The sequence below is a fragment of the Solanum tuberosum genome, unplaced genomic scaffold (genome assembly GCF_000226075.1).
Source record: "Solanum tuberosum cultivar DM 1-3 516 R44 unplaced genomic scaffold, SolTub_3.0 scf00212, whole genome shotgun sequence".
Classification (NCBI taxonomy): Eukaryota; Viridiplantae; Streptophyta; class Magnoliopsida; order Solanales; family Solanaceae; genus Solanum; species Solanum tuberosum.
Window position 1 is genome coordinate 488,951 of NW_006239138.1, and position 12,425 is coordinate 501,375.

Genomic DNA, 12,425 nt, shown 5'->3' on the forward strand with positions numbered 1-12,425 from the left:
TCTCTTTCAGTTTAGACTTTTTCTTTTTAGTTAATCAATAATTTCTTAGTAGACTTGAAGGCTTTTTGAGACTCAATTTGGAGAATTTGCAAGTGGGTTACTAATTTTCTGCAATTTGAAGCATTGGAAAGGCTTGAATACTCTTACCCAGTGATGGCTAATCGATTTGGTAACCATTTTTATATTTTTATGATGTTTGACTAAAACCCCAATTCTTGGGGTGTGATCATGTGATTATGGGTTGAATTAGTTTATGAGTATTTTTAATTACTAGTTTAAATGCTCTATTGAAGTGGGTTTAATCTTTAGTTGTGGTTTAATTCATGAATTGTAGTTGCAAATGCAGTTCTAGTTTTGTGTTCTTAGCTTGCTAGAAAAAGAGGTTTTAGAACCAAGGTTATTGATTAATGGTTTTATGTATTGGGTTGATATGGGTTCAGCTCGAGAAAGTGAATCCTAAACCCAATCCGACCCATCTAACTCGAGAGAGTGGATGAATTAAGGTGAGGGCTGGTCTCAATTGTTGTGCTTGTTGATGTTCGAAATAAATCACCTAATTCGGGGTAGTTGTTCGAGAGAAAGCTATCTCCCTTATAGTCTAGCCTACCCATTGAGATTTAGTTATTTACTAGTAGTATCAATTACCCATATAGTGAAATTTACCTATAATCGATCACATCACGAGAATTATTCTCCGTATTGTTATTTTAGCTTTGTGTGACTGCGTTGTAGTTGATAATTGCAAACAAAAAGCCCCATCTGACATTCATGTCACCTCTTTTGATTTGTTTCATGTCCTTTCCGATAATTTACATTCCTATAGCTAGTTAAATCATATTTGTACTTCTTAATCGAATTTGAATATTTGTCTCAGACCGACTCATTATAATAAATACTCTCCGTCACAATTGGTATTTGGTCATGAACCAAATATTGCTCATCTACGAATTTTTGGATGTGTTGTATATGTGCCAGTAGCACCACCTCAGTGTACTAAGATGGGTCCCCAAAGAAGGTTAGGCATATATGTTGAGTTCGATTCACCCTTCATAATTCGTTACCTTGAGCCATTGATAGGAGATTTATTCACTGCAAGATTTGCAGATTGTCGATTTGATGAAACAATTTTTCTGCAATTAGGGGGAGAGAAAAAGGAACTTAAAAGTGAAATTGCATGGAAAGTTTCATCATTATCTCATTTTGATCCACATTCCCCTATGTGTGAACAGGAGGTCCAGAAGATCATCCATTTGCAAAACATAGCAAATCAAATGCCAGACGCATTTACTGATTTGAAAAGGATAACAAAGTCACATATTCCCGCAGTGAATGTGCCTATCGGAATTGACGTCCCAAAAGGACCATCTACAAGTGTCATGGCTTCTAAATCACAAATACGCCTGAAGCGTGGTAGACGTTCAAAGGATAAGAATCCTAGAAAAAGAAGTACGAAAAATGACACTACAAAAGAATCCCATGAAGAGATTCAAGACCTGATTAATCTTGATATTCCTGAAGATATCAGTGAACCCGAGACTCAAGTGAATGAAGAACTTTCAATAAGTTCTACGGGTGATGGGATAAATTTAGATCGATAAAAAATCATAATGGATAATGTTTTTGCATATGATGTTGCACTTAATCTTATGCAAGACAATGATGATCTTGAGCCTAAATCTGTCGAAGAATGTCGACGAAGATGTGATTGGTCAAAATGGCAAGAGGCAATTCAATCAGAATTGAATTCACTTGCTAAACGCGAGGTTTTTGGACCAGCAGTCCAAACACCTAGTGATATCAAATCAATTGGCTATAAATGGGTCTTTGTTCGAAAAAGAAATGAGAGAAATGAAATTGTAAGATACAAGGCACGCCTTGTGGCACAAGAATTCTCTCAACGATCCGGTGTCGACTATGAAGAAACATATTCACCGGTTATGGATGCAATAACTTTTCGATATCTCATCGGTTTGGCTGTAAATGAAAATCTTAAAATACACCTAATGGATGTGGTTACAACTTATCTTTATGGTTCACTTGATAATGAAATTTATATGAAAGTTCCGGAAGGATTTAAAATGGCTGAAGCATATAGTTCAAAATCTCAAGAAATGTGCTCAATAAGATTACAAAAGTCATTATATGGCTTAAAACAATGGGGGCGCATGTGGTATAATCGCCTCAGTGAGTACTTGATAAAACAAGATTATATAAACGATGCCATTTGTCCTTGTATTTTTATTAAGAAAACAACATTAGGGTTTGTTATTCTTGCTGTTTATGTTGATGACATTAATCTCATTGGAACTCTAGAAGAGGTCCAAAAGGTAATTGAATATCTAAAGAAAGAATTTGAGATGAAAGACCTTGGAAAGACGAAACTTTGTCTTGGTCTACAAATATAACATTTAGCAGACGGGATCTTCATCCATCAATCTGCATATACTGAGAAAATCTTGAAACGATTTTACATGGACAAAGCACATCCATTAAGTACTCCAATGGTTGTCCGATCACTTGAAGTGAGTAAAGATCCATTCCGACCTCAAGAAGAGAATGAGGAACCCCTTGGTCCTGAAGTACATTATCTTAGTGCAATTGGCGCACTTATGTATCTTTCTAATGCTACGAAACCTGACATAGCATTTTCTATTAATTTATTAGCAAGATATAGTTCTTCCCCTACACGAAGACATTGGAATGGAGTTAAACATATATTGCGATATCTAAAGGGCACTAGTGATATGGGTATGTTTTATACTAACAAAAATAATGTAGATCGTGTTGGTCATGCAGATGCAGGTTATTTATCTGACCCACATAACGCTCGATCTCAAACAAGCTATATGTTCACATACGGAGGTACTGCTATATCATGGCGATCTACGAAGCAGTCTATTGTCGCTACTTCTTCAAATCATGCTGAGATAATAGCCATTCATGAAGCAAGTATAGAATGTGTATGGTTGAGATCAGTGATACATTTCATCAAAGAAAGATGTGGTTTGAAGTATGATGTCAAGGTACCCACCGTGCTCTTTGAAGACAATGCTGCATAGATAGCTCAATTAAGAGGAGGCTTCATAAAAGGAGATAGAACGAAGCACATTTCACCAAAAATATTCTTCACACATGATTTCAGAAGAATGGTGATATTGATGTACAACAAATCCGTTCAAGTGATAATCCAGCAGATTTATTCATCAAATCTTTACCAGCCTCAACTCTCGAGGAGATGGTACACAAGATTGGAATGCGAAAACTTAACCATCTAAATCGTGGTCTTTATCAGGGGAGTAAAATACGCGCTGCACTTTTTTTCCCTTAGTCTAAGTTTTGTTCCACTGGGTTTTCTTAGAAAGGTTTTTAATGATGCAGCAAGTAATGCGCATTATGAATATCTATATATATTTTTATTCCTTCAACTTTTCTTTTACATGGACATTCAAGGGGGAGTGTTGTGAAATGATGGATGTTATGTGATTAAGTGTGGAGTTAGCATGCTTGTAATGCATAACTCATGCCAAAGTGTGGTTAACTTTTGCAAGCCACACATTGCCACATGTACTTGGCCTATAAATAAGGCCTCAAATTCATTTATAAAAGATACACGGTAATAACAATCTAGTTCACTCTCTCTTCTATACTTTAAGTGCTTTGCCTCTCAATTTTGGTTTTGTTCTTCTTGTTTATTACTCCCTCCGTCCCATTTTATGTGAGGTAGTTTGATTCGGCACGAAGTTTAAGAAAGAAAGGAAGACTTTTAAAATTTGTGGTTCAAAATGAATGATAGAAATTTGTGTGGCTGTAAATCATTTCATAAAGGGTAAAATAGACATTTTACAGTAATATTGTTACTTAATATAGAAATGTGTCATTCTTTTTGGGACTGACTAAAAAGGAAAGTAAGTCACATAAACTGGGACAGAGGGAATAGTTCATTAATATAGTTAGCTAAGTTTAGTTATTTTATAGTCCCTCTGTCCCAGTTTATGTGACTTACTTTCCTTTTTAGTCAGTCTAAAAAAGAATGACACATTTCTATATTAAGTAACATTTGACTGTAAAATGTCTATTTTTCCCTTAATGAAATGATTTACAGCCACACAAATTTCTATAATTCATTTTGGACCAAAAGTTTTAAAAATCTTCCTTTTTTTCTTACATTTCGTGTCGAATCAAACTACCTCACATAAAATGGGACGGAATTTATACTTTGAAAATCCCTAATTGACTTCCCCATTTTTGAATCGCCCGTTTCCAAAATTTCCAAATATCCCTTCCTTCTGTTGAGTGATAGATTTGTAAAAGCGCGCCTCCAAAACCCTCACTGACCTCACTGTTTCCGGCGATTTCGTCTCTCTCTCTTCTGCAGACATTCGTCACGGTATACCCAAGTGTCTCTGAAGACAGACATCATCTATGTTTTCTATATCCACACATTCATTTTGATATTTGTTTGTTTGATTCAGGAGGGAAGATGCATCAAGGCTATCAGAATAGTGGAGCTGCCGATTTGGCTCAGCTTCAAGCCACCATGCAAGCAATCGAATTAGCCTGCAGTTCAATTCAGGTCAAATTCATCTCCTTTGATTGCTTACATCAAAGTATAATTAACTTCATGTCCTCCAATTTTGATTTCTGAGAAACTGGATACTAATAGTTTCTAATGTGCTTGCAAAAGAAAAAAAAAACACCCAAACAGAAAAGTATTGATGTGCAAGTATATTAACATTGGTATCGCACAAGGATTAGTACTTGCAAGCTAAGAGCACTCTGGTATTTCCATTATCTGAAATCAATTTAACTGCTAAACCATTTGTCATGCATATATTTGTGATATGCTCAAATTACATCTTTTAGGAGCGGCCCTAACAAATTTAGTGACTCGCAAGAGTCGGGTGGAGTTTGAGCATTAGATTTAGATATTATATGTGGAACTAGCAATCTTAGTTTATCCCCTTAAATATGTTTGACTATATTAAAACTACTAGATTAAGATTAACTATTAAGACTTCAGGTGTGTTGTATTGAAATGATGAAAAAACTCTCGGATTTCATACCTAACCCAGGTGTGCTAATGGATATAATTGGCCAAGCTTTCTTAGTTAATGTGGATTCCATGACTAGCAATTCTCAGTTATCCACTCAATATTTCTCAATATTGAGGGGCCTAATCCAAATTTAACTCCATTTGGTCAAGAGGATTGCTCTAAGATCAATTGGTTAAATTACCCATGTGTGATATTCCTACCACTAGTTCAATCACTTTCATTAGAACTAATTGACCTTTCAACTAGCCTAATTCCTTGCTAGTTAATTTAATCAATCCTAATTTCCATGCGTCAAGAAAGAATCAAGACATTTACGGCATAAGTTAATGTTTGCAACCACTATTACATTAAATAAGAAAGAAATTAACTAGATAACATTGAACCCAATCATATACAAGCTTGTATATATTAATCCTTCAAGTTCACAACCTAGGGATGGGTTACAAACCTAGTAGAATCCGCGCTACTCATAAAAGAAAGAGAGATGACAAAAGTAATCAAACTACTACTACTAATTAACCTTAAAAAGGTAAGAGAATTCAAACACAATGATGTTGATCCTCCAAACCCTTCCAAAGCAGTCAAAGCCATATTACTCTACTACAAAGGTTTCTAGATAATAATAATAATAATAATAATAATAATAATAATAATAATAATAATAATAATAATAATAATAATAATAATAATAATAATAATAATAATAATAATAATAATAATAATAATAATAATAATAATAATAATAATAATAATAATAATAATAATAATAATAATAATAATAATAATAATAATAATAATAATAATAATAATAATAATAATAATAATAATAATAATAATAATAATAATAATAATAATAATAATAATAATAATAATAATAATAATAATAATAATAATAATAATAATAATAATAATAATAATAATAATAATAATAATAATAATAATAATAATAATAATAATAATAATAATAATAATAATAATAATAATAATAATAATAATAATAATAATAATAATAATAATAATAATAATAATAATAATAATAATAATAATAATAATAATAATAATAATAATAATAATAATAATAATAATAATAATAATAATAATAATAATAATAATAATAATAATAATAATAATAATAATAATAATAATAATAATAATAATAATAATAATAATAATAATAATAATAATAATAATAATAATAATAATAATAATAATAATAATAATAATAATAATAATAATAATAATAATAATAATAATAATAATAATAATAATAATAATAATAATAATAATAATAATAATAATAATAATAATAATAATAATAATAATAATAATAATAATAATAATAATAATAATAATAATAATAATAATAATAATAATAATAATAATAATAATAATAATAATAATAATAATAATAATAATAATAATAATAATAATAATAATAATAATAATAATAATAATAATAATAATAATAATAATAATAATAATAATAATAATAATAATAATAATAATAATAATAATAATAATAATAATAATAATAATAATAATAATAATTTTGAACGACCTAGATTACTATTTATACGAGCTGAAACTATTGGACAAAATTACCTCTGTGGAGCTAAAATGTAGAGACAAAACATGGAGACAATTGGAAATTGGCTCCACGTTTGGTCCTTGGTCATCAAGTTCAGGTAGAAAACGTGGAGTGAAATTGTAATTCATGTAGCTGGGAAGACTAACAGACTTTGGCCATCAACCTAGGTTTGTCCAATCATGGATACGTTTCCCAATCGTCTTCACCTTTTTCTTTAGTTGTCATGCTCCAACATTTAGCCAATTTTCAGCATTTTGGAGTCCTCAGAATTGGCTCCTCAAGGCCCCCAAGGCCTAGCTCAAGTGGCAAAAGGTGGAGGATTTGTGGCTTAGGTCGTAGGTTCAAGCCCCACACCATGCAAAGCGATGCCCGGTATTTAAGTGGAGAAGGGTAGAGGGGCGGGCCCATTATCCACTGAGTTTAGAAGGCTGTGATTGGTCCAAAGGGCGGGTCACAGACGGATTTCTCGATTATCAAAAAACAAAAAGAATTGGCTCCTCAAGTCATTTCTAATCATGCTGCAATCCTTAACCTTCTGCCACTTCACTTCTTTGCTTCTGATTTCATCTCTTCTCAGCTATTTTGATTCATTTCTTTACCAATTGTTTCCTTTGAGCTCAAACACAGGAAACCAACCAAATTAAGTTAGTTTTAGGCTATGGAATAGTACTTAAAGAATCATAAAATTGAATGAAAAAAAATGAATTAAGTTGAAAAAGTGTGAATTTATCACCATGTTCAACTGCAAGTGTAAAGTCAAGACATATATGCCCGTACTGTTGTAGGTATGTACTGCTTTTCCGAACAAAGCAGCCATGATTTGATCCTAAGGAACAAAGTGATTTTCCGAACAATATCGAAGTAACTTATTTTTACCATATCAAATGATCCAATACACATGCTGTGAGGTTCAACTTCTAGAAAAGGACTTCTGGATGGAAAGTTCAGAACGGGTGCTAAAAATTTGGGTTGTGCTCCGTCCAATTGAACTATTAAATTTATGTTAGTTTAGTCATACTTACCTAAAGAATTTATAGTTGGTTGTATAATTTTGAAGGTCTAATTAAATTGAGTAAGAGCTCAGTTTAACACACTATAACCTGCAATGGAAGTATGTTTCACTTGTTCGTTATGATAGTCATACTTACCTAAAGAATTTATAGTTGGTTGTATAATTTTGAAGGTCTAATTAAATTGAGTAAGAGCTCAGTTTAACACACTATAACCTGCAATGGAAGTATGTTTCACTTGTTCGTTATGATAGTCATACTTACCTAAAGAATTTATAGTTGGTTGTATAATTTTGAAGGTCTAATTAAATTGAGTAAGAGCTCAGTTTAACACACTATAACCTGCAATGGAAGTATGTTTCACTTGTTCGTTATGATTTGGAAGTGTTTCACTGCATTTACCATTTCATTAATCCCAATTTGTTGGTATGAATAACCTGGAAAACTTTTTTGTCTCTCCGGCTGCCTCTGTTGAGTGGTTCAATTGTTAACTATTTGACTTTATGCTCTGATAATCCATCCCATTCTATTTCCCTTTTGTTGCTGATAGGTTCTGAATTCTTGGTTCCACGTAATTTACCTGATAATTGTTCTGAAAGTTGGTTAATCCTCATAATCATATTTATATTAAGATCAATCACAAATGCAGACATCTGGGATATGTTTGAGCATATAATCTTTTCTTCCTCCTTTTAGCACATAATCTTGTTCGTGTTAATACGTTTAAGACCTTAGAAATGACGTGAGATTTAATTGAATTGGTTTACCTTCTTACTATCGGAAACAACCTCTCTACCTCCACGAGGCAGTGGTAAGGTCTGCATATACCCTACCCTCCCAGATCCCACTTACTGGGATTTCACTGCATATGTTGTTGTTGTTGGTTTACCTTCTTACTGGCCATTTGGTGTTGAGCTTTTGTTCTAACAAGTGTCCTGGACAGTTTTGTAAATAAACTCTCTTTCTCCCAATTTATATGGTACTCTTCCCATTTTTAGGACGTACCACAACACCATTCTATTAATAATATTGTCTCTATATATATAACTTTCACAGCTTTCTAGAATTCAGCTTCATTTGACTATTTAGGTTTTAAACTACAACATTGATGTGATATTTTCTACATCGATCAACTTTCAACCATTACTTTAATATTTTCTTCCACTACAACAAATTTGATATATAAGTCAAGTTAATATCTTAAAGTCGTGTCAAGTCAAACAACAATTTATAAAGTAGGACGAACGAGACTTTTTTCTCCCTTTTTTAATCATAGTGGTAATATTCCATATACCACATTACGGGTTCCTTAACGTATGCACAAAATTATGTGTCGGCATGTGGGTATCTTGAAATTCTTATATTAACAGTATTTTAATTATTTGAAATTTTTACTTGTGGACCATATAGAGAATTTGGTTCCTCAAAAGATTACTATGCTGTATAGGTTATTTATCTAGCTCATAACAATTAGTATAGGATGCTGACTAATGGTTTTCCTACAGATACATGCCTTATACATTTTCTCTGTAACTTCTTGTTAGTGGCCATTTAACTTGGATTTTAAGTCTCAGATTAACTTCTAGAACCTTATTTTATTGGGAAAATTATACAAAATGTCACCCCATGAAGTTTATTTATCATCTTTTTAGCCCAATTTATAAAAGTTACATAAAATGACCATTAGGTCATATTCCCCCCCCTCCAAAATGGCCATCTGCGTTCTTTCTTCTTCTTACTCTGCTACTTCTTCTGTGTTTGCTTGTTCTTCTTCATCATCTTTTCCTTCGTCCTCCTTCTTCATCATCTTTTTCTTTTTGCTGGTTTTGTTAATCTTCTTTGTTCCTTTTTTCTTTTTTTTTAATTAAACATGCTGAAAACATGAATTGTTTTGAACAAATGATATATCTAAAGAGTCGAAACATCGAGAAGATTTCATATCTAAATTTTGGGACTGTTTAAAGATGATTTGAATTGATCGAGATTGAATAGTCAATGTATACTTCATGTATAATCAGTGTATATTTGATGTATAGTCAAACTATATTCAACTTTTTGAGTGTATCATAATGTATAGTTCATGTATAGTTAAGCTATATTGTACAGTCGGTGTATACTTTCTATGACTTTTGACTAACTATATTGTATAGTCAGTGTATAGTCAATGTATACTTCATGTATAATCAGTGTATATTTGATGTATAGTCAAACTATATTCAACTTTTTGAGTGTATCATAATGTATAGTTCATGTATAGTTAAGCTATATTGTACAGTCGGTGTATACTTTCTATGACTTTTGACTAACTATATTGTATAGTCAGTGTATAGTCAATGTATACTTCCTATGCCTTTTGAATATTTTTTATGTAAATAAAACATGACTATATTTATTGTAAGCTAATTATTTTATTGTATATATTTAAAATTAGCACTTTAAATTGACAGATGCATATGAATCCAGCAGCAGCTGAGGAAACCATTTTGTCACTAAGCCAGTCTCCTCAACCATACCATGCATGCAAATATATTCTGGGTAGGTCCTTGTAATCATCCTCTTCATAGCTCTCTAAAATTTTCAAAGTTCAGACTCACTATCACCATTGCACTGTTTCAAGAAACAAATAAAGGCGAGCATATGAAATGATAATTATTTTTGTAGAGTAAAATTACTCTTTTATAGTTATGTTGTTGCCTTATGGATGAGGAAGTTTGCTTTCCTTGTGTCTATGAGAAACAAAGTTGCTAAATTCGATGAGCTTCCATATTTGTAGAACAAGCTATTTTTTTTGATAATGGTAATTGTATATTCACACCAAAAGGCCCATCAGGTAAAAACTGATGGGGTGGGATTGACAAACCCGGGACAATAGTGGGGGAGATAGATAGTTTAGTCGATTTCATAGAACAATTGTAAAGTTTCATGTCTAGTTGTTGGTCTTGATGTAGAACAAGCCATATGATGTCATAATGTCTGCCAATGGTGTATGCAGGATTTTACATAAGCAGTATCACCTTTTAAAATGAGAAACAATAGATAAATAATGTAACACCATAGTAAAAAAGAACAAAATATAAATAAAACACAATTTACGTCTACTACTATACCTTTCTTATATATTTTTTTAAAAAAATATTATAACATTTTCTCAATGAGTTCTTTTTTTAATGTATCTAAAACAACCTCATTAAATAATAGTACTAAATATTTTTATACAAAGTACCAAATAATTACTGGACGGCATGTGACATTGTCTCCAACAACGGGGTCCTTTCCAAAGGGCCACAAGTTTGACTGGTACTGGATTAGAGTTCTCAGGCTTCCCCTCCACTTGTGGGCCAATTCAATAAGAAAGAAAATAGGAGAGAGATGTAGTGGGTGGATCGAGACAAAAGAGGAGACTGAACTGAAAAATCATCTTTGGTGGGCGTATACGTGTAAGAGGGTTGGCGTCCAAGATTCTAATATCGGTGGATATTGCTGACAGAGATTTGGTTTTCCCTTTACCAATTTGGGCTGAAGTTCCGGTGATCTATCGAAAAAAAGAAGAGAGGGAGATGGGAGAGAAAGGACAAAACAAAGGGGGTGGATCTCAAGGGAAAGGACAGGAGGAAAACCCTAGGTACAACTCTTTTGGACAAGACAAGAATAAGGAAAGTCTGCAGAGAGATCTTTCATATGTAGTGGAAAGAGGTCTTTTGGGTGAAAGTAGTCAGGTGAGGGGCCATGTGCATGTTGACCCCACCACTATGACTTTAGCACAAAACAAATCAATTGGGTCTAGTCTTTTGGGCCCAGAACAAAGGCCTATAAGGAATGTTGAGCCTTTCATTAAGGAATTTAACATATGGCCTCGCTCTAGTGAAGCCCATAGTAATTTATTAATTCAAGTTGACCAAGCTATGTTCTCTGAAGTCATTGTCCTAGATGTTCAAGAGGATATGCAAATTCAAGAACATGCAGAATTGTTGAGAACGATCGAAAGAGGGGGACTGTAGCATGATAAGTATTGAAGATCGAGAAAAAAAATGAACCGATTAACCTTCTTGGGAAATCGATACCAATTACTTTAGACGCTTCCAAATGTAACAAAGAAGTAGAAGGAAAGACATACATCTGGGTACAATTAAACATTCTTAGGCTTAGCCAAGAATTTGGGGTGGAGCTTGATGGATGCATGGAGGATGCAGTTGCTCTATTGCTGAAAATTGATAAGAGAAGGGAGAGAGGTGAGTGGTGACCCAATTCCTCTCTCTTCTGTAGGTTCCAACAAACAATTGATTCCAATGAGTTGAGGAATCTTTTATTTGATGTAAAGTCTGAGAAATATAGGAGAAGAATATTATTGAATTGTTGTAGCTACATTATTACATAGAGACCCTATTTATAGACACTAAATACAATCCATTCCTATTTCTATTACTAAATAGGATCGTATAAACCTATTTCTATTTTAACACTCCCCCTCTTGCTAGTGCATACAAGTCATGTACCTAGCTTATTACAAATGTAATTAATACGAGGACCCATGAGAGGCTTGGTGAGATAGCTGCAAGTTGATCACTCGACTTCACAAAATTGACTGTCAATCTCAATGTGCTTAGTCTTCTCATAAAATACTGAATTTGATGCATAATGTCAATCAATCTCAATGTGCTTGGTCTTCTCATGAAATACTGAATTTGATGCATCGTGTCGATATAATTTGATGCATACTGCCAATCAATCTCAATGTGCTTGGTCTTCTCATGAAATACTGAATTTGATGCATCG

General features: G+C 32.5%; 1 protein-coding gene across 2 annotated transcripts in view; it reads left to right on the forward strand.

Annotated features, from left to right (window-relative positions):
• The first annotated feature begins 4,234 nt into the window (after positions 1-4,234).
• LOC102581665 (exportin-4) overlaps positions 4,235-12,425 on the forward strand; it is a 64,871-nt gene continuing 56,680 nt past the window's right edge. For both annotated transcript variants that reach the window (XR_001474507.1, XM_006355956.2), the window contains exons 1-3: positions 4,235-4,387; positions 4,473-4,573; positions 10,100-10,187. Coding sequence is in view for 1 of the 2 variants with exons in the window: in XM_006355956.2 (XP_006356018.1) it covers positions 4,481-4,573; positions 10,100-10,187 (181 nt within the window). In the remaining variant the exon portion in view is untranslated. The remainder of the gene's footprint in view (positions 4,388-4,472; positions 4,574-10,099; positions 10,188-12,425) is intronic.